This window comes from Chinchilla lanigera, unplaced genomic scaffold (genome assembly GCF_000276665.1).
Source record: "Chinchilla lanigera isolate Chin_1 unplaced genomic scaffold, ChiLan1.0 scaffold00105, whole genome shotgun sequence".
NCBI lineage: Eukaryota > Metazoa > Chordata > Mammalia > Rodentia > Chinchillidae > Chinchilla > Chinchilla lanigera.
The window spans coordinates 6,327,153-6,354,653 of NW_004955506.1; the positions used below are offsets into that span (position 1 = coordinate 6,327,153).

Sequence of the window (27,501 nt, forward strand, 5' to 3'; positions counted from 1 at the left end):
GCGCCACCATCCCAAGAGGCCGCGACGGCGAAGTGGAAGTGGGCGTCTCACCGCCGCGCCTCCGGGGGGACGGCACATAAAGGAGGTTGGAGGGGCTGGAGGGCCCACAGCCTGCGCTGCGAGCCAAATAGCTAGACGCACGGGGCGCGATACATTGAGGGGCGCAGTCTCGGAACGGACCGGGGGTTATGGGAAGGACTGTGGCATAGGGGCGGGCTCGGGATTCAAAAAAAGACTCGCATGTAGTGGGGTGAGTAGATGGGATGACGCGTCATACCCTGGGGTCCTATGGGCTTTACTAACCGCTGCTAGAAAATCCCCACCGTGTGGGAGTCTGGAACATGATGGATAGGTGGCAGAAGTTCCTCGATGTATATTGAGCCAAAACCCATGTGAACTGGTAGGTCGCCGAAGTTGCCGTTGCAGAGAAAGAGAAACACAAGCGTTCTGAGGGGCCTCCGTCCGTAACCCCTGATAAACCTTGCATTCTAATAACAGGACAGGTCAGCACCTTGGAGACGGATGATGACCGCCTCTGGCTCCGTTCTTCCAAGGCTCGCCGAAGGTGGGTTTTGGTAAGGTGGAGGAGGAGGAAGGAGAGAGCTAGTTTTGAGGAATACTATTCTAAGTGGGCTAAGCCCGGTTCACGGCTATTGTGAAGGGAAAATTTTCCATCAGTGGAGATTGTGTCAAGGAGTAAGCAGAGGTCATCCCCACTCCCTGTACTGCATGCTGCCCAGAAAGTAGTCATGAGTGCTGCCTGGGAAGGGTTTTGGCCACAGCGCCAGGTACCCACCATCTTTCTGAAATGGGTCCCTGCCCCTTCCCATATGCTTTCAGGGGAGGGAATGCCAGCCACTGCATTTCAAGTCCTGGAGAAGCCTGAGGAAGTCAGTTAAATTATCTAGAGCCTTGGCTTCTCATCAGAATCTCTCCCCTCTATGGAATTTTTAATTTATGTAAATAAGTTTTGACTTCTTCAAATGGGTAAAGTGAGAGGAACCTCTATAACCCTGGGAGTAGAGCACTGTTAAGCTGCCCTCTCCCCTTCTCCCTCCCCATTCCCCCCATCTCCTGGTCCTTCCTATTCTCTTCATTAGGGAAGGTGCGCCTGCTGTGGCCGAAATTTGTGTGATCTGGACAGTGCTGTGAAGGAGATGCGTGCAGCACCCAGCACCCTCAGATGGTAGGCAGAATGCAGAGTGAAACTTGCGGAAATGTAAACACCACCCTTCACCCTACCCCTGGGCCCCAAAGATCTTGACTGCATGGAATACTGTGGGGACTGGATGACAAGGACCAGGATGTGGTCCCCAGAGAAGAGTGATGGGAAGTAGCTTTGATGTCCAAGTTAAGCAGTAGGCGGGCTTTCTTCTCTGCCTCCGAATGTCCTGCTGGGAGTGTTTTGAGGATTGAGGTACACGGAATAGATGGAAACATTTCTAGTCACTTTATATCCTAGCTGGGAGGGTTTGCAGGTGACATCTGAAAATTGGGGAAGAGAGACTTACGTCTGCCCATTGTACCACTGCTGGTTAGTGGGGGCTGTTTCCATAGTCTGAATAACTCCATTTGGAAACTAGGAAAGCATAAAGGACTGCTGTCTCTAAATGTCATTGCTGCTCCTTCCTGTGGTAACCTGGCAAGAGACAACACAATTCATTCTCTATTTCCCATTTCAGTACATGTTCACCATTTGACTTTGTTAATGTGATTTGTTTTTCCCATTTTAGGCACCAAAAACCAAGAAAGGTTTGAAAGGTGAGTGGAGAAATGAAACACTACCTACCCTTAAGCCAAATATATGTCTTTTCCCCCTTTGGTTCCAAAATAATTTAGATACAATGTGTTTTAAGTGTTTCTCGGGAGAAGCTGGGACCGTAGGCTCATGGTAGAACACTTGGCTTTGAGAACTAGATTCCATTCCCAGCACCTCAAAAAAAAAGTTCTTGTTGAAAGGCTTGCTTTTATCTCATAAATCTTTAGGGACCCTTGGTCATCTGAGGGGCCTTTTATAAGCTCCTCAGAAAAATTCAAAAGTAAATAAAAAATGGAGTTTTAGAAAAGTCTTTCTTTGGGCTGGAAATATAGCTCAGTGGCACAAGCTCTTGCCCAGCAAGCACAAGGTCCTGAGTTCGATTCCCAGTGCCAAAGAAAAAAAGGAAAAAGTCTTATTGGGTTCTGTATCTGGAAGTATATGATTGTGGTTAAGCTTGGTAAAGGTTCCTAGCTGAATGAGAGAACCATCCATATTTGTATTTAGTTTCCCCCAAGGTGGCCAGTGAGGGGTCCATCCAGTGCAATTCGTTAGGTCTCAGATGGGTACAAGAAAGCTTCAGCATGAAAGCCTAGAATCTTGGTCACTTTTTCATTCTTGTTGTTGTTTCGTGATAGAGTCTCACTATATAGTTCAGGCTGGCCTTGAGTTCAGTGTGTAGCTCAGGCTGGCCTCAAACTTGCAGTGATCCTCCTGCCTCAGCCTCCCAAGTGCTGCGATTATAGGCATGCACCACCACATCTGGCTTGGACACTTTTTTTTTAAAGAATTACACTAGGCTCTTTCAGGGTCTGGAAAACTGGTTGCTGGCTAGTGTATTATTAGGGAGGCAGATAGAAAGGAAAATCTTTGCTATTATCTGTTGGAAACATTGCTTTACCTTTCTACCTTAGATGTTTCAACAGGGCATTGTCACTCACTGCCAGAGAGTTAGAAAACATCTCCTAGCCTGTGAAGGCAGAGCTGAGCCTAAGGCTTAACATCTTTGAGCTCTGCAGCCCTCGGGGTGTCTCAAGACTTGAGCTATATAAGTGCTGCTTTCTTCCTGAAGTTGTGATGGCCCTTTCTGTTCCAGGCTCCATTGATGATGTCCTTGGTGACCTCCTGGGTGATGACTGTAAGTGCTTCTCCCCCAAAATCCCCTGATCTAGACCTATTCTTTTTTAAAAATAATTAATTAATTAATTTTTTTTAAAAAGATAGGTGTGGTGAACATTTGTAATCCCAGAACTCTGGCAAGAAGATCACAAGTGCTACCCCAACCTGGGCAATTTAGTGAGGTCTTGTCTCAAAATTTCTTTTTAGTTGTTTTGAGACAGGGTCTCACTATGCAGTTCAGGCTGGCCCTGAGCTCACTTTGTGGACCAGGCTGGCCTCAAACTCACAATGATCCTCCTGCCTCAACCTCCTGAGTGCTGGGATTGCAGGCATACGACATCATTCCTGGCTTCAAAATTTTAAAAAAGCTTGGGGATGTATCTCAGAGCAGAGGCCCTGGGTTCGTTCCCCAGTACCACCACCATCAGATAATTGAGATGTAATTCACATGTCAGTTGGGCATGGTGGCACAGGCCTGAAATCCTAGCACCCAGGAGGTTGAAATAGGGTTACAAGTTAGATGCCAGCCAGTGCTATGTAATGAATTCAAGGCCAACTCAAATCCAAAATGCAAAAAAATTTTAAAAAATTAAGCCAGGCATGGTAGTGCACACCTTTAATCCCAGCACTCAGATGACTTAACACAAGAGGATTGCTGCAAGTTCTAGGCCAGCTTGGGCTACAAAGTCAAGGCCAGTTTGAACTGCACAGTGAAATCCTGTCTCAAAAAGACAGAAAGAAAAAACAAGGGGCTGGGAATTTAGCTCAGTGGCAAAGCGCCTGCCTGGCAAGCGCAAGGTCGTGAGTTCGGTTCCCGGTACGGGAGAAAAACCAAAAAAAAAACAAAAAAAAAAAAAAAAAAGAAAAAACAAATTCACATGTCATAACATTTGCTCTTTTAAAGTGTGCAATTTACTTGGGAGGCTGAGGCAAGAGGATTGCCGTGAATTTGAGGCAAGCCTGGACTACGTAATGAGTCCAAGACCAGCCTGAACTACAGTCGAGACCCTATCTCAAGAGAATAAAATAAAGTGTGCAATTCAGTAAAATTTAGAATACTTAAACGCTATCCTGTGCATCTCTACTGTGGTTGTCTGTCATTAAGTGATCACATCTTAATTCCAAAGCATTTTTATCACACTGTAAGCTCTACACATGTTAGTCTTTACCTTTCCCTAACCCCTAATCTTAGGCAACCATTTATTTCCTCTGTTATGGAATGGCCTATTCTGGGCGTTTTATGTAAGATGGAATCATACAGAATCTGGGCTTTCCATCTAGCTTCTTTCATGTAGCATAATGTTGTCAAAGTTCATTGATACTCTAATACCTCATTCCTTTTTATGGCTAAGTAATGGCCTGTTGTGTGGCCATGCCACATTTTAATTTTATTTTATTTTATTTATTTATTTATTGTCTTTTTGAGACAAGGTCTTGCTATGCAGTTCAGGCTGGCCTTGAGCTCACTTTGCAGTCCAGGCTGGCCTCAAACGTGCAACGATCCTCCTGCCTCAGCCTCCTGAGTGCTGGAATTACAGGCATGCGCCACCATGCCCAGCGTCACATTTTTTTTTTTGTTCATTGAATGATGGACATTTGAATTATCTCCATATTTTGGCTATTGTGAGTAATACTATTAGGAAAATTTGTGTACAGGCTTTTGTGTGGACATGTTTTCAGATCTTTTGGATATCAGATAGACATAGAATTTCTGGACCATACAGTAACTCACTTTAACTTTTTTGAGAAACCTCCAAATAGTTCTTCACAGCAACTATATTCTTTTACGTCCCCACTAGCAATGTAAGATGTTCTGCTTTCTCCACATCCTTGCTAATACTTCCTTTCCATCTCTTTGGTTATGCCCATCCTTATGCATGTGTCTCATTTGTTGTGCATTTCTCTAATGACTGGTGAGATTGAACATCTTTTCATATATTCATTGGTGTATATACAGTATACATGCCTTTTTGTTCTGAACCAGGGTCTTACTCAGTTGCCTAGGTGGACTCAAACTTGTAATTTTTATAGGCAGCTAAATTAGATAGAAGTTAATATACAGTCTCAGAGAGGGACTAGACCTCTGAGGAAGTCAGCACAAAAAATAAAGACCTCAAAATTATAGCAAGAGACAAATCAGAAGAGAGCCAGGTCTCAGGACAAAAAAGCAACAGGCAGGCCTGCGTGTCTCCATGGAGATAAACAGCAACTTGAGATTATACTGTGATACCACCACATGGTCCAGTAAGTCCAATAGTATCAGATGCCCAGGCAGGTGACCAGAGCATCTGGACCCATCCCTTCCTAAAAATGTCTGTTCTTTCCATGTTCCCTCGCTGCATAATTCATTTCCCTATTGGATCAATGTTAGCTAAGTGGCTATACTTGTAATCCTGTAGGTTGGTTGTAGCTTGACCCACATTATACCTGTGTTGTGACTGCTGTATAAGTTACCCCTGACAAAGGGTCTCAGTGGCCACGCCTTTCAGGACCTCTCCTGGAAATCCAAAAACTGTTCTCTCCTTTTTTCCAATAAAAAACTCCTAACTTCATCCTTTGGTTTACAACTTCATTCCTCGATGTTGTAAGATCACGACCTGGGCACATTTGACAACAGTTTGGGAATAATATTTTGCCTACATGGTATCACAATCTTCATACCTCAGACTCCCCGAATATTAAGATTATAGGCATGTACTACCATGCCCAGCTCTGCTTGTGTAGCTTTGGAGAAATATTTACTCAGATCTTTTGCCCATTTTAACTGAGCTGTTTGACATTTTACTACTGAGTTGTAAGAGTTCCTTATTTATTGTGGCTACTGGCCCCTGTCCTTTGTGTCCATGGTGCTGTACTGAGGAGCATGGCTGCAGGGTCAGGCCAAGCTCTCCAGGGACAGCAAGGCTTAGGTTTCTTCCACATGACAGGAAGAACCCACAGAGCATAGGCTCATGGGTTCCAACCCACCTTCCCCTGGGTGTGGTTGGGTTGGACTGAGTTCTTTGGCATTCATTGGCATCTGGGGTTGACTTCCTTCCTGGCAATGCTCATCCCAGCTTTTCAGGGGAGAACGTCGGGAGCTGCCTTTTTGTCCTTGGAAGGTGAGGGGGACGCTAGGTGGGGGACTCAATATCCTTTGCATCTCTACTGTGGTTGTCTGGAGTTAAGTGACACCTTTGGTTTCCCTTGTTCCAGTGATACTCCCGGAGAAGCCTACTGAACCAGTTCCTTACAATAGAGATGCCACAAATGTACCTCAGAAGCTCGACTCTTCAAAGGCTAGAGGAAGGTAAACACTGGTTGCCCTGGGGATCCAAGTCCATTTCCCCTCTGCTCCACTTCCCACTTGGTATGTACCTACTGGGAATGTTAGCAATTTCTGCACCTCCCCTCCTCTTCCAGTTATTGAAGGGCCCTGGGAGGATGGAAGGAGAACTGACTTGGAGGGCAGAAGACCTGGTATCTAGTCCTGCATCTCTTACTTGGGCAATTCAGTTTCCTCATCTTTAGAGTAAGGGAACTGAGTGGTGCATGCCTGTAATTCTGGCACTCAGGAAGTTGAGGCAGGAGGATCATTGTAGCCTGGACTGCATAGGGAGTTTGAGGCTAGCTGCACTATATAGAAAGACCCTGTCTCGACACCCTCCCACACACACACATAAAAACAGAATAAGGGAACTGGTCCAGATCAGTAATTTTCAAATTGTTTGTTCTCCCTACATTAGATGATAAGGGAGGAGCTTTGTGATGTTTCACCTTCATTTTAGCTAGAGCATTAATTCTCTTTCTTACCTTTTAACAGTGATTGATTGATGATTGATTTTGTTTGTTTGTTTTGAGACAGGGTCTTGCTATGTAATGCAGGCTGGCCTTAAACTAGTTTATGCAGCCCATGCTGGCCTCAAACTCACAGCAATCCTCATGCCTCAGCCTCCTGAGTGCTGGGACTACAGGCTTGCACCACTATGCCTAGCTTGCTTGATTGATGTTTGGAGACAGGGTCTTACAGTGTAGTCTAGGCTGGCCTTAGATTTGAAATCCTCCTGACTTAGTCTGCAAAGTCAGTTTGTTTTTAAAGCAAAGCAGTACCCAGGGGATGCCATGTAGACTCAAAGCTAGGAATATAGGCATGTGCCACCGTGTCTTGCTAAAATTTACTTATTGTGCAGTACTGGGGTTGAATCTAGGATCTTCACACTGAAGTACATCTCTTTCTCTCTTTCTGTGTCTCTCTTTCTTCTGAGAGGTCTCACTAAATTGCTCAGGTGGGACTCAAACTTGTGATCCTGCTGCCTTGACCTCCCATATTGCTAGAATGCTACTGCTTTATAAAAGTACAAGATCAGTGTACTAGGCAGCCCATGAAATTCTTTTTAGCATATCTGTCTTCCTGAAGAAGTACCTCCAAGTTCCTTTCAACCCTTTAAGCAACTTTTTTTTTTCTTTTGTCTTTTTGAGACAGGGTCTCGCTCTGCAGTTTAGGCTGGCCTTAAGCTCACTTTGTATCCCAGGCTGGTCTCGAACTTGCCAACGATCCTCCTGCCTCAGCCTCCTGAGTGCTGGGATTATAGGCCTGTGCCACTATGCCCAGTTGTGCCACTATTTTTTTTTTTTTAATTTTAAAGAGTAAAAGAAGGATAACATAATAATGGGGGGGGGGCTTACCAAATTCCAGACAAAGTGGTAGGAAATTATCAATGGTTATTGTTTTACATATCGTTATCTGCAAGATAGCTTCTCAGGAAAGTAAATAGACAAATAATAGTGAGTTACAGAAAAAGAGGTAAGAGGTTATCAGTAGTTGTACTATACTTTGGTATCTTCAGAGTGGCTTCTAAAGAAAATAAATAGAGCTATACATGAGTGACCAATTGAATATTCATTAACTATTCTCAATGGTTGTAGGAAACACATCATAATAAACATACATCCATTTACAAAATAGGATAGGAACAATACAAACATTACAGAGTTATAGATTAGTAGGAAAATATCAACGGCTGCTGTAGTACATGGTGGTATCTTCAAAGTGGTTTCTCAGGAAGACAGAGATACGCAAGAAGGATCTAACAAATAGTTGCAGCCTAAGGGTTGTCAAAAATAGCACTCCTCACCAGTGACTCCCTCACCAGTGTCACACTAAGGTGTGACAGCTGGAAGGAAGGCCAGGATTGAAAAGAAGGACCGGGATACTTGCACCTGTGTCCAGCAACATGTGCCACTATTTTTTGATGGTGGTGGTGCTGAGATGGAACGCAGGACCTCCCACATGCTAAATACATGCTCTGCCACTGAGCTACACCCCTAGCCCCTCAGTCTTCATTTTTTAGGGCCATCTAGTGCCCTCAGCATAAGTGTTGGTCCCTGTTGTACCACTTTACAGGTCCTTCCGGGAAGATGAAGACTTTGACACTCTGGGAGGCGTGGCAGGAGCTGATGCTGAGGTGAGACCAACTCATTTCCCAATTCTCAGCTGTTGGGCTTAACCCCAGGAAAAGCAGGATTGGTGTGGTGGCCAACAAGCTGCTCACAGCTTGTTTAGAAGTCTGCAGCGTCACTTTGTTCTTAAAGCAGAGCAATACCCGAGAGATGCCATGTATTCAAAGCAGTATCTGTCTCCTTTTCCCCAGAGTGATGAACTAAACAGTAGAGTGCATGAGACTTTGGGGTTTGGATATTGTCCCTTCCCATGAGAAACTCCACACCATCTGCTCACGTGATTGGGAAGTAGCCTAACCTGGATTCTGTGATGAAAGTTGTCTCTACAGTTGGGAGGGACAGGAAGTGATAGAGCTTTCTGGGTCTCCACAGCTAGGTGGATTTGACTTTATACAACAGATAAGCCCTGGGACTGGGGTAGGGGTAATTCCTGTTTATGGCCTGTTGGCTGAGCTTTACCCCTGCAGGCCATGTGCTCCTACAGAAGCAAGGTGACAAGGGACTGGAGCCCTGAGTGGTGTTGGGCCTAGACTAATGTGCCTGTCGTCTCTCTCATTTGTGTCCTCACCTCCTGTGGACTTAGGTTTCTGACATCTCAGATCCAGACCCACAGGCCTTGCTACAGGCCATAAAGGTAGGGAAAGAACTTTACAGTCCTCAGGGCTGGGGCTGGGTGAACTGTTAATATTTTGTATCAAGACTTCATCTTCCTGTAATTCTTGCTTTATAACTTGGGTTTCTGAGCTCTTCCTAGTACAAGCACAGAGCTCACCCTGAATTGTTTCCCTTCTACCCGCTGTGGGTGTAAATCTTTTTTCCTGCTATCTGGAGATAGAAAGTGTGTGCCACGGTTCTCTGGTGAAATGGGGCCAGTCCCCTCCTAATGAATCACCTGGTTGGGCCCCCTCTACCCCTGCCACCACCTGAGGGGACAGAATAAGTTTCCTTCTCTTCCTAACTGTAGATTTAGCTTCTTTAACCTCAGTCTGAAATCTTTCTCCCTAAGGCTACCAGCCACGACCTCAGGCATGCACGACCCACAATTGCCCTGACTCAATTTGGGGGGCCAGTTTTGAGTCTCTCATTCCAGAATAATGAGCAGAGCTGAGGCCGGCCTCACTCTCGCAGTGACCCTCCTGCCTCTGCCTCCCGAGAGCTGGGATTACAGGCGTTTGCCACCTCATCGGACTCCCGCCCCACTCTGTTTACCCTTGGTTCCGTTTTCATTCCCAACTTACCATTTTTCTCAGTTTCCTTTGTTCTCTCACGTTTCTGCCTCTGGGTGTCTGTAGCAGCTGGAAGTCCTCTTCCCTTCTGTAGAGTCATCTTCGCAATACCACAGTGAGACAGCAGAGGCAGCTGACACGTCAGGAGAGGATGTTTATTGAGCTCACAGTTTTAGAGGTTGAAGGTCCAAGATGAGGCTGGGGTGGTGACTGGTTTGGTCTCTGGGAAGGTGGCGGATGGAGCCACAGTCTGACCCCGGCCTCCCTTCGGGTGGGTGGCAGACAGTGGCACATCATGACAGAAGCATATAGAGAAGCAGGTGGAAAAAAAAAGAAAAAAGAAACAGAGAAGCAGATGGTTACATCTTGAACCAAAGCAGAGAAAGGGGATAGATGCAGTCACAGAGCTCCTTTCAAAGGCAGGTCCTCAAGGAACTAAGGCCCCACACATCCCACCTCCGAGTACCACCCCGCGGCCAAGCCTTTTCATATGGGACAGTGGGGGACCCTCAAGGCCTGCCAAGACATCATGCTCCTCCTTCCTGCTGTTCTAGGATCTGGACGACATGGATGCCGACCTCCTGGGGCTGAAGAAGTCTCCAGCCTCTGACAAAAGAGCGGCAAAGGGTTCTGGGAAAGAAGAGCTGCCTTGTGACCCCAAACCTGCTGGCAAGTTAACAGCCGATGAGAAAGGTGAGTGGATGCCGGGCATGGTGGTGCATGCCTGTAATCCCAACACTGGGGAGGCTGAGGCAGGAGGATCATTGCAAGTTCAAGACCAGCCTGGGCTACAAAGTGAGCTCAAGGCCAGCCTGAACTGCATAGCGAGACCTTGTCTCAAAAGACCAAAAAAAAAAAAAAAAAAAAAAAAAGGTGAGTGGAGACAGCTCCCTGCGTCCCTGAGGGAGGCTTTGGGATGGTCGAAGCTGCTCAGAAAGAAAAGATGCTCTCATGTCTTGTGGGTTTTCTTGGAAAGGACAGACCAAGGAGCCTATTGTGCCTGTATATGTGCACGCACATACGTGTGTGTGTGTTTATAGTACAGAAGCCGGGCTGTTCCTTCATTCTTAGTCCACTGTGGGCAGCTCCTGGAGGAGCTTTTTGAATTAAAATGGAAATTTGGGCTGGTGGGGTTGTAGCTCAGGAGTAGAGTACTCACCTAGAATGCATGAAGCTCTAGAGCATAGCAACAATAATAATTTTTAAAAAGGGAAACGTGATGGTAGCCTGTTCGTCTCTCAAACCCAATGCTTGTTTGGGGTGATTCATGACAAGGGGGCAGGTGTAACTTCCTGCCACATTTCCCTGTCGGAGCATGGGTGAGAACTGGTGTGTGGGGACCCTCCATGGCTGTGCCCTCAGCCTTGAGTCTTAGCTTTCTAGAATGAAGTCCTCACCATCCCAGGGGCCCCGGTCCAAGGTATAGAGAAGGAGCTTAGACTAGGAAAGACCCAGGCCTACGTTGCTGTCTCTGTTCTTCCTGCAGGGGACACCAGTCCCACCAGAAAGCCATCTCCCTCTCCCAGCAGTTTTGGGCATCAGTACAGGAGGTTTTCTTTTGAAGGTACTGGAGACTCCGCAGTCCTGCGTCTGGGACGTTTGTTTGTTTGTGGTACTAGGGATTGAACCAAGGGGCTTTTCACTGAGCTGCATCCTCAGCCCTTTTATTTTGAGACAGAGTCTTGCTAAGTCACTAAGTTGCTCAGGCTGGGCTCAAATGGAGATACTCTGGTTTGACGGTAGCCTTTGTAGTCCTTTCCTGCCTGTCTGAGGCCAGGTTACTGTATGTGTCAGAGGAGGGAGAGAGCTTCTGCCTCAGTTTAGTTCCTCATGAATTCTGCAAAGTTGTGCTATATTGGGGAACCTAAAGCATAGGAGAGGTCCCTTTCCCTTCACAATGCACAAGTTTTCCTTCGCTTCTGACACCTCAGGAATGTTTCCAGGAGCCCACGGAGCCAACAGAGTCAGAGGGCCCTTGGGTTCACCCAGCTCTCTCTCCCCATGCCCAGCCTCAGCTCTGTGTCCCAGGCCCACCCCCCAAGCCCTGCCCTGCACGTGCTGAGGAGCTCATTTATGCTCGAGTGATAGCTACCACGACCTTGGGCCTTTTTTCCTGACCAAAGTTCCACAGTCTGACTTTTCCTTTCCTTTTTGGCGGTGAGACTTGGAAGACCCATTAGCAAGACTTCTCTCTGATGATGAGGAAGGAATTGCAAAGAAGCCACCAGTGACAGAGAGTAAAACGGCCTCCGATAAGAACCTCAGCACAGTCAGAGACCCAGGTAGGGTAGGGGGACTTGCTCCTCGTCCTGGGAGGGACTCTGGACAGCATACAAGCTCACTGGCCAGAGCCTTCCACCGGGCAAGACCACAGGTCTCAGGTCCAGGACCAGAGATTATCAGTCTCTGGGAGCAGAGAGGTGGGTGCATGGGCTTAGGAGTAGGGTGGGGGCCTCCAGTCCCATGGGCAGACCCTTTCCCACTACCCCTCTGGAAGCTCCGGGTTGTAGAGAGACCCTACCCCAGCCCATTTCGTCACAGTGGAGGCAAGAAGGCCATGGGCATAGGGCCTTGGTTCTGCCTTTTAGGTCCTTCTGTTCCTCTCACTCCTGGGGACACCCCTGTCCGAAAGAAAGAGGAATTGCTGTTCGATGATGGGGATGACATCATGGCCACCCTGGGGTTTGGAGACAGCCCCACGGCGGAGAGGAGGCGGACGGGAGACCAGTAAGGACCCGCGTGGGTGAGGAGTCTCTGGCCAGGCTGCCGCCTCAGGTCCAGAGAAAAAATCAAGGGTGGGGACAGCAGGGGCTGCGGGGAGCCCCGTGTAGTCGCACACTCCTTCCCCGCCTCCTGTCCTGCAGGGAAGGGCCCCGGCCTGCTCGCTCCAAGCTGGATGAGCTTCTGGGTCGAGGCACAGCCACCAAACTCCTGGCTCGCCCAGGAGCTGGGGAACACAGGGAGTTCAAGGTGGACAAGAAGTGCCAGAGGTCACAGGGTGAGAAAGCCTCGGGGAAATTGTGGGCCAGGACAGGAGGGCAGGGGCAGGGGACTCTAGCCAAGGTTTCTACCACAGCAGGTGACAAGAAATGACTTCATGTCATGGTGCACGTTACTAAACACGTTTGTAACTTCGACAGAGGTGCTGTGAGATCTCATACCCTCACCCCACCTGGCACGCAGTTGCATTTGATGTATGAATACACTTGTCATCACTTGCCAAGTAATTTTATTTTATTTTCCCAGTACTGAGGATTGAACCCGGAGCCTTTACATTAAGAAGACATCTCCAGCCCTTTTTTTTATTTTGTATTTTGACACAGGATCTAGATAAATTGCTAAGTTGCCCAAACTGGGCTCAGACTTTCAGGTTTCCTCCTCAGCCACGTAAAGTCCTGAGATTACAGGCGTGCTTCCCCATGCCCAGCTCAGAGTAGTTTCTTGACCCTCTGAGAGACAGCAGCTTGCAGTTTGAAAACACTCCTGGGGACCAGTGTTTCTCAAAGCATTGCTCCACTAGCCATCTGCTAAGATTCATTCTGTGACACACATAGCCCGCTGGGCTTGACCTTAAAGAAAGGGGGGCAAGCCCTGGCCAGTATGCTTTCACAGCTCCCGGCTGGTCCTGTGTAACCACAGTGCTTCCTCTAGGGCAACCCTGCCTCAGTTTATCTTACATGTCAGCTGCTGGTTCAGCATTTCTAGACAGAATCCTACACGGGGAAGAGTTGGGTTCCCAGGGTTGGGGATCCACTCAGTGGAAGAACACTTGCCTAGCATGTGTCAGGCCCTTGGTTCCATCCCCAGCACTGCCAAAAAATGAAAAGTTTGGCTTCCCTTGTGCTAGATTCCAGAACACAGTCACAGGCTCCTTAATTTTCAGACAAAGAAGACACTTGGGACGACGAAATCCTCACCTTTGGGGCCTACCAGCCCACCTTGGGCTCCTCCGAGGGCCGGCAGTCCCGCCGACAGTCTGTCAGGTGATCGGGGCCTACTGGGAGGTGGGCTCTGGGACAAGCTGGCCATTGGGAAGACAGGTCCCCACAGGCTGCCCCGTCCCACCTGACAGCCTTGCGTGGGACTCAAGGCACTAGGCTCTGAGCCCTGTGGAAGAGGGAGGCTCCCCAGGAGTCCAGGCGGTGGGTGGGAACAGCGCCCTCAGGACCCTGATCCCAGACTCTGCCCCTGCTTGCAGCCCCAAGTCCCCACTGGGGAGTGCTCTGGGGTGAAAGACAAGATGGCCTCCTTTGCTGTAAGCCTGCTGAAAGCCTTAAAGGCTGTGCTGTCACTTGGTCTCCCTGAGGAACACAGCCCAGGGGTTAGTGAGCCCATGAAGCTGGGGCAGTGGCAACTTCATTTGTTCCCTATGACACGGTGGTGAACCTGCTTGTGCCGTCCTGACCCAGTGCTCCTCCCAGATTGCAACAAAATTAAGTCAATGATGAAATTTTGTGAATTTGGAGTTTTTTTCCCTGCATATAGTTTGAACTGTGTCTTGAGGTGATTCAAGCCTAGGGAAAAGTTGTTTGTTTTTACTGTTTATTTGGTTTTTTTGTTCTGTTTTAACTATGCAGTTCAGGCTGATCTTGTACTCACTATGTAGCTGAGGCTGACCTCAAACTTGTGGCGATTCTTCTACCTCAACCTCCCATGTGCTGGGATTACAGGCATGTGCCACCATACCTGGCTGTTTTTGTTTTTACTTGTTTGAGACAGGGTCTCACTGTATAGTCCAGGCTGGTCTTGAACTCACGGTGTGGCCTTGAACTCACAGCCTGGCGTTGAACGCAGCAATCCTCCTGCCTCAGCCTCCCAAGTGCTGGGATTACAGGTGTGCGCCACCATGCTCGGCTCAGGGAAAAGTTGTGAGAACATACAAAGAACAATCCCCTTCACCTAGGATCGGCAGTGGTCGGCACTGAGCACATTAGCTGTGATGGCCTCTTTCCATCTAAATACTTTGATTCCACATTGATATTATTTCTAGAACTTTTTTTTTTAATTGGTGCTAGATTGAAACCAAGGCCTCTTGGCTGCCAAGCGTATGCTGCACCACTGAGCAACATCCTCTGCCCCTCGATTCCAGAACCTAAACCTAGGAACCTCCAGCCACTGGTTGACAACATCTGTAGGAAGGGACTGTATAAATGAGCTGGTAACAAAGCAGGCACTGTGGGAAACCTGAGCACCACGTGCTCTAACTGATGGGCTCTGGACCGATGTCCCTGTGGTTGTAATTTGACCCTGTTTTCTGTCTGTGGGCAGAATTGCCCCTGGTTTGTGTGACACACATCAAAATGTCCATATTTCTTGGTGTTTTATAGATAGCAAACCACCTGCCACTGCCCTTCCTCCTGACCTGGTCTGGGGGCCACTGGCTGTGGGCATCTGAACTCCTGCCTGTGGGCCTCATAGTCCCTGCAGCATAGAGGGAAAGGCTGGCAGGGGGCTATTGGGACAGCTGCCTCCCCTGCCTTGACACCTTTCTCTTTGTCTTGAAGCAGATTCTTAGCAGAAGGTGGCCCAGACCCCAAGGGAGAGCTGGGCTCCAAATGGAGCCCTCCAGCAGCCTCTAGCCCCATCCACCCCAGAAAGGGAGGAGCTGACTGGTTGGGCCTCAAGGATGAAGACTTGGACCTGCTCCCTCCCTCTCCCACCCAAGAGGCCCGAGGAGGAGACTCAGCGATATCTCCACCCTCCATTCCCCCTCCTGGGAGCCAGCACTCGGCCTCAGGCCTGCATTCTACCCCTCCTGGGCCGCCCTCCTCAGGGGCAAAGCTACCAGCTGAGGATGCCATGTCCCCTGTCAAATCCAGCCATGCTTCCAAGCTGGGAGCATCCACAGAGAAAGAGGAGGAGGACTGGCTGAGCCACGTCTTATCTCAGAAGAAGTCCCAGGGTCTGGCCAGAGAAGAGCGCACTGGAGCCTGCAAGGCCCTGAACCCGGTGGGCACAGCAAGCTCTGCCCCTTCTGGCAGGTATGGCCTTAGGCTGTGTCTAATGGGGAGAACTGGCAGGGACCATGAGCTTTGCTTCCCTTCCTCCTGGGCACAGCGGAGAGAGCTGCTGGTTAGGCCCAGGTGCAAGCAGGCACGAGAAGACAGAGGGTGCGCTGAGGTGGTCGGCTGTGCTGTCCGCTGCTTTTGAGCTGGGGCCCAGCCCTCAGAGCCTGCAGGCTGGCAGCGAAAGCCAGTATGCACACTGCTGGTGTTTCTGCTGATCCAAGCTAGAGTGACTGAAGTATGTAGGAGCTGAGATTCCCATGTGCTCCTGGGGATGTTTGAGAAGATGCGGTGTTCGAGAGGCAGCTCCTGGGAGCCACAGAATAGCGGTCCAGTGGGTCAGGATCGTGAGAGACCTCTGAGGCCAAGAACACAGGCGAAAGGGGCCAGCTAAAGGGATCAGCAAAGCTGAGGGTCCAGAGGAAGTAGTGTAGTGCGCCAGTTAGCTGAAGGGAGGAGATACGGTGGTTTTTTTTTTGGTTTTCGGTTTTTTTTCCGGTACCGAAAATCGAACTCACAACCTTGCGCTTGCCAGGCAGGCGCTGTGCCGCTGAGCTAAATCCCCAGCTCCAGATACGGTGATTTTATGACCCCGGGGACATCACCATGTCCTGGGGTTGGTGTGGCGGGAGGTTGAGTTTGACCTACAGCCAAGGAAAAAACTGAGACCCAAACAGAAAAGACTCGGCAAAGAGGGGTGGGAATTACGGAAGAGAACGTAGCTCCAAGGTGGTTGCCCCGGGCGGGGGAGGGGGGGGGCGTTGAAGACAGCAGCAGTGTGAGACCTAATGAAGCTAAGTGGACCCAGACAGGCCTTTGGACTTGAACTCCTCTGTGTGTGACATGCCTGTTGTCGCTGTTGGACAGTGTCCAGTCACAGAGGACAGTGAGGTGGGAGTAGGTCCTGCAAGGGAACGGTGGCCAGAGGCCCTGGGAGCTCAGCCTTGGGAGAATTCCCCAAGGTGATGGTGGGCGCAGCAGGGCCGAGGGAAACGGAGAGGAAAGGGCGCAGCAGCTCCATTCTGTGAGCTTGTCTAGGGCCATCTTCAGCCTAATCTGGGCCTCCTGTGACCTTTAACATGGACTGTCCTCAGCCAGCCCGTTGCCAGCATTCAGGGGCTTGAGCAGGCAGCTTCTGGGAGGACCTTAGGAGGAGCAACAGCACGAGAAGCACTGGCCACCAGGCCTGACACTACAGGGTATGTCTGCACCCGGGGCCGAGAGAAGTGGGGGTGGGGCTGCTTAGGCCTCTGCCCCTAGAGGTGGACAACGCCAGACCGCCCACTGGCTCTGTAGCATTCGATATCTCTGCCAAGCCCATTGATGACAGAGCTGTTGGAGGCTGTGTCCCCGTCTCCTTTACCAGCTGGCTCCTGCACTCCTAATAAACTGTTGACCGCTGGGCCTTTCCGCCTAGTTACGTAATCCCAAAACTTCCCTTTCCCCTGGAGCGACTGCTCCTCTTCTCTCCGTTTTCTACACAGAGAGCTGTTCAACTTGCTGCCTTGTCCCCTTGTCCCCAGGTCTCCCACAAGTTGCATCCAGGCCGCCTTGGCCCTCTCTGCAGGTGATCTAAAGAGGAAAACAGCTTCTGCAGACCCTTTCTACACTGGTTTGTTCTCTGCTTTGTTTGGGGTTTAAGCCTGGGTGAGGAAGAGGTACTGAGAGCTCCTTTGGGGCCTGTATTGGTCAGCTCTCCGTCACTGTGACCAAACACTTGGGAAAAACAACTTAGAGGAAGGAAGGCTGTGTGGCTCACAGACTCAGAGGTTCCGTTCCATGGTGGGAATACATCATGGTGGGCAGCACATGCTAAAGCAGAGCAGCTCACTCACGGCAGGCAGGAGGCAGAGAAAGAGGAGAGACAAGTCTGCCCGTGCCAGTGTGAGTGGGCTTTCCCCTACTTTGTCCCATCAGTGCCCCACCCTGCTGGATGGTGCCACCCACACTCAGGACAGGTTTCCCAGTCAGTACCGTCTCATCTCACCCTCATAGCCACACCCAGCAGTGTGCAGTACTAATTCTCTAGGTGCGCCTTAATCCAATCAAGTTTGCAGCCAAAGTTCACATCACAGGGCTCTGGAAGATGAGCTTCCATTGTAGGCCCAGCACCTGGGGCTCACCTGGGCCTCCCACTCATTTCTGTGTGTCTCTGCTGTTGACTTTTCAGAGCCTGCAACTTGTTTCCTGAGCTCCCAAGAACCCACAGGGCTCCCTGTGCCTGTCCAGGTAGGGAGGGGGACAAATGGGGTAGGGCTTGGCCCCAGGGAATAATTCTCCCACGCTCAGAGGCAACTCCAGAATTGGACATGAGAGCCTGCGAGGAAGAGTGTGTCAGACATGCCCTGTGACAGCAGCCGGCCTGCTCTAGTGTCTCCCACCTGTGCCTTCCCGCAGTTTTAGCCTCATGGCTTCTAGACGGAATAGGTGTGACCCCGCCGGCAGCAGCAGGGTTTTGGAGGTGGCAGCCAGGCAGGGGCAGCTGGGAATGCTCCAGGCTGCAGATGTCCTGCTGGTCCATCTAGAAAGCCTCCCCCATCCCTGCCCTCGTGCCACAGCCTCTCCAGTTCTGTCACCTGTGACATGAGCCCTGGAAGAGTGGCACTCAGGATTATGTCCCTGGGAGATGCTAGGTGAAGGCCAGTGTAGGGAACCAGCTTAGTTTTAACATGTGGACTTCAGACCTGGCAGAAGGGCCAGTGTCTTTTGTCATAACCATGACGGCTGCTTGTCTCCAAAGCTGGAGGCCGTGCTGGGGAGGATGTTGGTGGGGTGGAGTAGGGAAGCACTCATTTTCATGACCATAGCTAAAAGTGGAGGTGCTGCTGAGTGCCCAGTTGCTCTGGTCCTCTCCCATCTGCAGCCACAAATAAGGGGTAAGGCCAGGCAGTCCCATGAGGAGAGGGCCAGGAAGTAGCCAAGCTCAGGTACCTCCTACCCTGGAATGGCTTTTGTCTTCCCCCATAGTCCCTGGTCTCAGAGTCCCTGGTACAAAATCTGCTGCCAAGCACAGGATACCAGAAGCCATTGCTGGCAGCCCAGGCACAGCTTCAGAGCAACACTGATCCACTCCAGGCTGAACTGCTGCAGTGCCAGGCCCGACTGGCAGAGCTGGAGGCCCAGGTAAGGGCCTCAGGGCACCTGGCAGTGGAGGCTGGGGATAGTGGTAAGTGAAGTAGAAGCTTCAGTAGGTGGGAAGAAAGATGAGGCACAAAGCAGCAGGAAGCATAGATGTGGAGGGACCCTGCGCCTGAGCTACATGCATCTCCTGCTGTCCCCCAGGTGCGGAAGCTGGAGCTGGAGCGGGCTCAGCACAGGATGTTGCTGGAGAGTTTGCAGCAGAGGCACCAGGCAGACCTGGAGCTCATTGAGAGTGCGCACAGGTACCCATCCTCCTCCTGCTCGTGGCCTGCCCCAAGGCTGGCTTGGATTTCCCCTGAGCTACAAGACCACAGTAATGTGCTCTAGGAGACCCTTTAGTGGGGTGCGCTTTCAACAGAAGCCGCATCAAGATGCTAGAGACATCGTACCAGCAGCGAGAGGAGCGGCTCCGGAGAGAGAATGAGGAACTGTCAGCCCAGTATCTGTCCCACTGCCGTGAGGCTGAGCAAGCCCGCACTGAGCTCGCAGCACAGCACCAGCGCCGGTTGGCAGCAGCTGAGCAGGAGAAAGACCAGGAGATGGAGAAGCTCCGGGAGCTGCAGCGGTGAGAACAGACTCAGCTGTGGTGGGTAGGGAAACAGCCGTCAAAGATTGGCCAGAGGAGAACAGCGCCCATGAGACCCAGGCTGTAGGTCTGCAACCTGAGCACAGGGCTCCAGCCCTTCCCTTGGCCCATGAGGTGAGAACCAGGAACTGACCACACTGACCCACTGCCCCTCTACTGAGGCGGGAGGTGGCATGCACCAGGCTCAAGGGGTCCCTAGCCATCTTGTCAGAGCATGGTATCAGTGAGAAAGCACCCAAGGGCCTAGCCAGAGAGGTTAATCCACTCTCCTGCTGATGCAGTGGAGGCTACCGACTAGCTCTCCCTGGGAGAGGTGTGCCTGCTGTGCTGGTGTTTTGGTTTGGTTGCTTTCTAGGTGAGATCAAAAGTAACAAAAGATACCCATAGTCACTGTGGATAGAGCATGCCTTTTAAGACTGCCCAAATGGCCAGACACACAGGTTATTCACACAACTTTCTTTTGTTTCTTGGGGGTGTTTTTGTTTTTGTTTTTTGAGACAGGGTCTTGCTATGTAGTTCAGGCTAGCCTTGAACTCACTATGGAGGCCAGGCTCCCCTCAAACTCTTGGTGATCCTCCTGCCTCAGCCTCCCAAGTGCTGGGATTACAGATGTGCACTATCATGCCCAACACGCGGGCTTTCTTGTTTTCTGTGAAAAGTTCCCTTTGCCGAATAATACGAGGAATTTCCTGGCAGGTGCGGTATTGAAACACCAAGAAAGATGAGGCAAGGGAGCCGGGAAACTAAGGCAGTGCTGGGGGCGGGACGGGGAGGAGGAAATACAGGGACCACTTGGAGGGTTGCACCTTGCATGAAGAGCTGCCATGGTGTTCTCTGCACCATCTGTCCATGTGGCCTTGTTCAGAGTGGCGCTGGGCCTTCCCCTCCGCTTCCCATCAGGGCATCCATCCAGGAGATGCGCAAGGACCATGAGGAGCAGCTGCAGCGGCTGAAGCTGTTAAAGGACCGAGAGATCGATGCCGTCACCAGTGCCACCTCCCACACACGGTATGTGTGCCAGCCAGCCCTGCCCAGCCAAGGGCCCAGGCCTGGATATCCCCAGGACAAGGTGTCCCAATCCTCCTCCAGGTCCCTTAACGGCATCATCGAGCAGATGGAGAAGTTCTCCAGCAGCCTGAACGAGCTGGCCTCCCGCGTGGAAGCCTCGCAGCTCACCACCTCGCAGGAGCGGGAGTTGGGCATCCGGCAGCGAAACGAGGAGCTGCGAGGTACGCCCCTCTCTGTAACTGGGGCCCCCTCAGTGGGAAGGAGGGCAAGGTGCTGAGTGTCCTGTGGCTGTCCCCAGTCCTGCAGGAGCGGCTGGGCCGCCAGCAGCGTGACATGGAGGAGGAGCGTGGCCGGCTCCAGGAGGTCATCGGGAAGATGGAGGCACGCCTGAACGAGCAGAGCCGGCTCCTGGAGCAGGTGAGCATGCTCCTTCGCAGGCCTCCTTCCCCAGGCACACCTCCGGCTCTGTCCTTCTCTGCATGCCTCTCCATCCAGTCAGTGTCCCTTCTGTCCCTTCCCGCTTCTGCATCTTCCAGCCCCTGCCTGGCTCTCAGCACTGTCCACCTGAGCACACGGGGCTGCCACCCATCCCCTGCTCCGTGGTCCCTGGCCACAGGACCACCCTGCATAGTCTTCCCACCATCAACTGCACTACCCTTTCTCCTCTCCCTGACCTGTCATGGCAGCTGGTGCCTGTGGCATCAGGATGGACGCTCTTGCCCACTAAATGCCATTTAACCACCACAGCTATGACATATGTTTAACTTCATACATCTCATTCATACATAAGAGCAAGCCTTATTTAAAAACAAAAAAAAGAGTGACGTTTTCTTCTCTCCGTACTGTTATAATAGTACCTTTCATTGAAAAAAGTTAAAATATAGGAAATAATAAAGAAAATTAAAATTACCATTAGGCAGAGATATCCATGGATGATATCCTGTGGTCATTCCAACCTAGATACAGATGCTTTTATATCATGACCAACCACTTGTCTGGCGCTGTGAAGCACCTCTTCAGGCCAGGTGCAGTGAACTTCCTACTTCATGCCTGCGTGCACCCCCAGCATGGCAATAAGTCTACTCCTCTGCTCCTCTGCTTAACTGGCGACAGGCAGCAGAGCCCCAGAGCTGGCGGTTTGGGTGGGGATGTTGCTGTTCTTTGCCTTAGCCATAGTGTAATTGGAGACCTGAGGGTAGGGGCTTGGCCCTGGCAGGGCCTCCCAGGCACCCCCCACTTTGCTCCTCTTAGGGAAGGAGGCATGGGAGACAGAAGATAGATCGGTAGGTTTGCACAGCTTCTTGAGGATCAGCCAGGCCTGCTCTAGCATCAGGAGCTGGCCCTCAGCCCTGCCCTGGGCCCTGCAGGAACGCTGGCGAGTGAATGCTGAGCAGTCCAAGGCGGAGTCCATGCAGCGTGCCCTGGAGGAGCAGAGGAAGGTGATGGTGCAGCAGATCACCATGGAGAGGGAAGAGCTGGAAAGGGCCAAGGTGAGTCTGGCACTCCCCTCCACCGCTGACCATGCCACGAAGCCCAGGGAGGCTCACACCATGCACCTGCCCTTGAATCCAGAGCGCCTTGCTGGAGGAGCAGAAATCGGTCATGCGTAAGTGTGGGGAGGAACGGCGGCGGCTGGCTGTGGAGTGGGCAGAGTTCTCCACACAGCAGAAGCTGAGTAAAGAGCGGGCCGAGCGTGAGGCGGAGCGGGCGCTGCAGGTGGACACCCAGCGGGAGGGCACCATCATCAGCCTGGCCAAGGTAGGGCCCAGCGCCACCGGGACAGCCCTGGCCTTTCCCCTGGACTACAAAGTGAGCTCAAGGCCAGCCTGAGCTGCATAACGAGACCGTGTCCCCCCCCCAAAAAAATACTCGATTCTCTCCACAATTCTTGTTGCAAACCAAACTGGATGATCACTGAATCAAATTTCCCCATAAGGTTAACATTGGACCTAACCATGACATTTGATTGGGTTCTTTTCCAACTTGGTTTGTGTTTAGAATCAGGGAAAATACGGAGTTTGTGAACCGAGGTACCACCGTAAGGGCATCACAGTGACATAACTAGAATACAGGAACCAGCCAGGCATGGTGGCACAGCCTGGAATCCCAGCTACTCAAGAAGTTGAAGCAGAAGGATCCCAAGTTCAAAGGCAGCTGGACAACTTAGTGAGAACCTATATTGAAACTAAACACTGGGAGTGTAGCTCAGTGGTAGAGCACTTACCTGGTATGCTTAAGGTCTTGGGCTTAATCTCCAGTACCCAAAAAGAAAGAATTAAAATGGTAGTCACCATTGCAATAACCTCCCTGCACTGTCTAAGGCTCTGTATGCACATTTCCCTCAGTCTGCGTTGGTTCTCCTAACAGACATTTTTGGTTTGGTTTGGTTTAGTTCTTTTGAGAGAGGATCTCATTATGTAGTTCAGGCTGGCCTCGAACTCACTACAAAGCCAAGCATGGCCTTGAACTCATGGTCATGGTGATCTTCCTGTCTCAGCCTTCCAAGTGCTGGGATTACAGGTGTGTGCCACCACGCCTGACATGACATACATTTTAGAAATGACGTAGGGCTGGAATGTACCTCAGTGATAGAGCATTTGCCTAGCATGCTTGAGGCCCTGGCTTTAGTCCCCCGTACCACACACACACAGAACCTGTCCCCAGTACCACACACACACACACACACACACACACAGAACCTGAGGTTCAGGGATGGTTCTGCTGTGGTTGCACAACTTGTGAGGAGCACCAGGCCTGCCCCCAGGCCTTTCTGGCCTATTCTGGAAGCCCTGGCTCCACTGCCCCTCTGAGAGACAGGGCAGGCTGGCAGACCCCACCGGTTTTGCACCAAGCCCGAGGCAAAGATTGTGCCTCCTCTAGGAGCAGGCAGAAGTGAAGATCAGGGCCAGCGAGCTCCGAGCCAAGGAAGCGCAGTTGGCGACAGACAGGGAAGCTGTGGAGCGAGAACGGCAGGAGCTGCAGCTGGAGAAGGAGAAGGTCAAGGCCACAACCCTGAGCCTGCAGCTCCGAGTTGAGGAGGTGGAGCACATGCACAAGGTGCGGCCGGGCAGGTCTGGGGCTTGGGCCACCAAGTGACCCCACCTAGCTCTGATCCAGCAGCCTCCTTGCAGGTGGCCTCCAAGAAGTACGAGGAAGGTGAGCTTGCGCTGCACAAGGCAGCGCAGATGCAGTCGGAGCAGCAGGCCAGGCTGCAGGTGGTGCAGCGGCAGCAGGAGCAGCTTCGTCAGCAGGAAGAGCACATGCACCAGGCAGGCCCCTCTCCCCCGCCCCGTCCTCTCTTGCGCAGCTGCCACCTTCCCTGCTGAGTCCTTCTCTCTGGGGTTGGGGACAGGAGCACCTGAGCCTGGCCCAGCAGAGGCTCCAGCTCGACCATGTGCGACATGACCTACCTTGCTACCCCCTGGAGCTTCCGCCCAGGGCCCAGGGCACAGCACCCTCCATCCTTCGTGGTAAGTGGCTTCAAAGGGAAGGATAAGGCTCAGCTGGCCCAGGTCAGGGCTACAGGCAGATTCCAGCAGGCCCTTCAGCCATGTAAGTTAGGGGCAGCTAGGTTTTTAAGTTATCTTTTGCTCTGTGTGTGTGTGTGTGCACATGCACATGGCACTGGGGATCACACCCAAGGGCATTCTACCACTAAGCTGCATCCTTAGTGCTCTCTCTTTTTGTATTTTTTAACTCGAGATAGGGTCTCAGTAAGTCACTAAGATACCCAGGTTGGGGGGCTGGGGATTTAGCTCAGCGGCAAAGCATCTGCCTGGCAAGCGCAAGGTCCTGAGTTCGGTTCCTGGTACTGGAGAAAAACCAAAAAAAAAAAAAAAAAATTTAAAAAGAAGATACCCAGGTTGGGTTAAACTTGGACTCTTCCTGTCCTGGGATTACAGGTATATAGTACCACACCCTGAATCTTATTAGTACTTCTGTTTTTATTTTTGTTTTGTTTTATTGGGGATTGAACTCAGACTCTTTGTGCTTAGCTCTCTCCCTAGACCTGTTTTTATTTTGAGAGGGTCTAGTGTGCTGGGCGTAGTCATATAGGCCTATAATCCCAGTACTCAAGAGGCTGAGACAGGAGGATCACCACAAGTTTGAGGTCAGACTGCACTGCATATGGAGACCGTTTGTCCAAAACACAGAGGAGAGAGAAAGAGTCTTTGTTAAATTGCTCAGGCCTAACTCAAACTGTCAGCCTAATAGAGTGCTGGGATTACAGGTGTGTGCCACTGCTGCTTACTTCTGTTTTATACAAGTCATACATGTTAACTTCATAAAAATAAGTCAGATTGGGGGCTGGGGATTTAGCTCAGCGGCACAGCACCTGCCTGGCAAGTTCAAGGTCGTGAGTTCAATTCCCAGTATCAGAAAAAAAAACGTAAGTCAAAAATAGAAGAAGAAGGGTGGAGGGAGGAGAGAGGAATGGGGAAAAAAAGAAGCAAGATCTGTCACGCATAGCTACAAATTCATGAGGTGAATGTTATCATTGTATATATCTAAAATGCACCAAGTAAAAAAAAAAGAATTTTTGTTTTTTAATTATCATCAACCCCAGTCTCTGACTTAAAGTGAACTACCTTTAACATTTTGGTGTCTATGCCAGGCGTGGTGGTACACACCTGTAATACCAGCACTTGGGAGGCTGAGGCAGGAGGGTAGCTGTGAGTTCAAGGCCAGCCTGGGCTACAAAGTGAGTTCAAGGCCAGCCTGAACTGCATAGCAAAACCCTGTCTCAAAAAGACAGAAAAGAAGAAGAAGAAAATAACATTTTGGTGTCTAATATTTTAGCCTTTTTTTTTTACAGTGTTGGTGACTGAACCTAGGGCCTTCACACTGAGCTATATCCCTAGCCCTTTTTTGGTATTTTGAGACAGGATCTTACCAAGTTCTCCAGGCTGAAACTTACGGTTCTCCTGCCTTAGCCTCCTGGAGTATGCCACCACACCTGGATTAGTGTATATAATTGCTTTGTTTGTTTGTTTGTTTGTTTTTGGTTTTTTGAGACAGGATCTTGTCATGTAGTCCAGGCTGGCCTTGAACGTGAGGCCATCCTCTTGCCTCAGCCTCCTAAGTGCTGGGATTACAGATGTGCAGCACTGCACTCAGCTCTGGGAGGCTTTGAAGAGGAATCAGACATGCTGCTTGGTTTTCTGATGCACACTTTGACCCCTGACTTCTCCTCCACACAGCTGCCTCTGCCTTTGTGGCTTCTGCTCCTGCTTCCCATCAGCACAGCCAGCTGCTGGCCGGCCCTGGCCCCGCGCAGCTTCTTGCAAGGCTGGTGCTGCTGAAGCACACAGCTGAGCAGGTGAGAGTGTCCCCTGGGCTCAGGTCACTCTGGAGTCTCAGGACTGCGGAGTCCTTCCAGCTGAGGACATTGGCAGGGAGGCCGAGGAGGATGATAAGACAGATCGCTTAGTGCACAGCTCTTGAGACCTCTGCTGTAGGCCACTTTGCCGATGAAGCACCTGGTAAAAGCCCTGTGCATCACACCTTAAGTGACCACTGGTAATAGTGACAGCAGCTGTCAACCAGCGTGTCCTGTTGGGCTGGGCTCAATACCAGTGGCTTTATGTGCCTTGTATACTTCACTTGGACACAGATAGGGAAACCGAGGCTTAGAGACACGGAGTCACCCGCTGCTAACTGGCCTCTGGAGGGCAGACTGCGACCTGTCTCACTCCTTGCCTGGGCACTTTGTACTCCCTGCTGCCTCCCAGAGCCAGGGAGTAAGTGGGGAGGGTGCCCAGGGCGAGGGCGGGCTCCTGGAGAGGATCCAGGTCCCCCCTCTGTGTACACAGCTGTGGGCTTGCACCTTAATCTGCCTGGCAGGACCGGGACTTCCTGGAGAATGAACAGTTCTTCCTGGAGGCTCTAAAGAAAGCACCCTACAATCTGACCTCCCACTTCGTCTGAGAAGGGCGGCTGTGCCCTCAGAGCAGCACCAACACCCAGCAGCTCTCCTGCCTCCAACAAGCCACCAGCTCCTCAGGCCACTTACAGCTCTTCATGAAGACGGGGTACCAGCATGTCCTCTCCGGGGCTGCGGCTTATGCCTTGGGCTGTGGGCTGGAGCAGGAGGCCAGAGGAGTCATGACCACCAAGGCTAGCTCAGATGCCAGGCTGCCTGAGGTCCAAAGAGGCAGGGCCTCCCCCAGCCCGATAGCTGTGCACCCTTCCCTGGTCTGCACGCGGCTGCAGTGAGTCCTTATGCCTGGGCCTCTACCGAGGCGGAGCCTTTTCTCTAGGGATGCCTTGAGCAGACTTCCATCCCTCCCCAACAGGGACACAGAAGGCCCTCCTGGCCTCCTGGGAGGCCTGGTGGGGACAGGGAAGGGGCTGTGCCCAGCCAGATTCCTCTACACCGTGCACTGGACTCCTGGGATTCGGTTCCCCTCAAACCCCCTGCTCCCTCTGGCTTGCACAAAGCCCACCCCTCATTTCCACACTGCCCAAGTGACCACTTGGCTCGGATGAGCCCTGGCCCCTCCAGCTGCTGCTTCCTCCGCATCCAGGCCCCATCAGAGGGGAGCACAGCTGTGGCAGAGGCGGGTGTGGGGAGGGGCAGAGAAGGAAGCCAGCCGGAGCCTCTGCCCCAGAGGGGAAGAAGGTAATGATGGGGACCCGTGAGGGGCCACACACACCCAGGCTGCTGTTGGTCGTATGGCTTTGCCATCTACCATGTGTGGGCTCTGTGCCAAGTCCAGTTAGAGGGGCGTCAGGAAAGGGGGCAGGTGAGCAGGAGGGCAGAAGGAGAAAGCACCCTGTGGGTGGGGTAGAAGTGGCACCATTTGTATCTCTCTGCCCTTCAGAAGAGCTCGCAGAGGGACCTGAGGTATTTGCCAGCAGTTTACAGCTTTGGTGTCAGACACATTAAACTGCTGTATTCTTTTTGTATTATTGTTTTTGTTTTGTCTTTGTGGTGCTGGTGATCAGACCTCGGGCCTTGCATGTGCTGAGTGAGTGCTCCGCTAGTGAGCTGTCCCCAGCCCCTCACTGGAGGGTTTTGCAGACCATATTTGCATTTATGAAAACCCATTGTGGCTGTGGGGCAGGGACCGGACAGGAGATTATTTGCAGTGGTGCAGGGGAGGGGATAGAGCGCAGGACTAGCCCCAGCACAGTGGTGAGCTGTCACAGAAAAGTGCCCCCTTGGCACCTGGTGCCTGGACATGGGTCAGGAAGGAAGATGTGTCGAAAGGAAGGAGC

General features: G+C 51.2%; 1 protein-coding gene across 8 annotated transcripts; it reads left to right on the top strand.

The window, feature by feature from the left end:
- Window positions 1-27,189, top strand: Fbf1 (Fas (TNFRSF6) binding factor 1). Of its 8 annotated transcripts, none has more exons than XM_005407468.2 (31): window positions 1-85; window positions 499-565; window positions 1,101-1,186; window positions 1,734-1,761; window positions 2,853-2,894; window positions 6,071-6,164; window positions 8,259-8,319; window positions 8,898-8,948; window positions 10,095-10,233; window positions 11,027-11,104; window positions 11,703-11,822; window positions 12,129-12,267; window positions 12,405-12,538; window positions 13,424-13,523; window positions 15,045-15,521; window positions 16,640-16,744; window positions 17,069-17,157; window positions 17,716-17,774; window positions 18,513-18,668; window positions 18,828-18,928; window positions 19,045-19,251; window positions 20,173-20,280; window positions 20,362-20,501; window positions 20,579-20,697; window positions 21,648-21,770; window positions 21,853-22,038; window positions 23,161-23,337; window positions 23,412-23,549; window positions 23,633-23,750; window positions 25,482-25,600; window positions 26,125-27,189. In XM_005407468.2, exons 3-31 carry the CDS (start codon window positions 1,184-1,186, stop codon window positions 26,206-26,208), a joined length of 3,495 nt encoding a protein of 1,164 aa, XP_005407525.1. In that variant the 5' UTR covers window positions 1-85; window positions 499-565; window positions 1,101-1,183; the 3' UTR covers window positions 26,209-27,189. The 8 variants fall into 8 exon arrangements, with proteins under 8 accessions (XP_005407525.1, XP_013361450.1, XP_013361455.1 ...); XM_013505996.1 differs by having other exon boundaries at window positions 63-250; XM_013505998.1 differs by having other exon boundaries at window positions 64-250; window positions 15,048-15,521.
- The last annotated feature ends 312 nt before the right edge of the window (window positions 27,190-27,501 follow it).

Bases quoted from the DNA above. Each gene is read 5' to 3' on its own strand.
- Fbf1 (XM_005407468.2), top strand. The intron at 2,895-6,070 runs GTAAGTGCTTCT...CCCTTGTTCCAG, and splicing joins TGACCTCCTGGGTGATGACT to TGATACTCCCGGAGAAGCCT. The intron at 15,522-16,639 runs GTATGGCCTTAG...GACTGTCCTCAG, and splicing joins AGCTCTGCCCCTTCTGGCAG to CCAGCCCGTTGCCAGCATTC.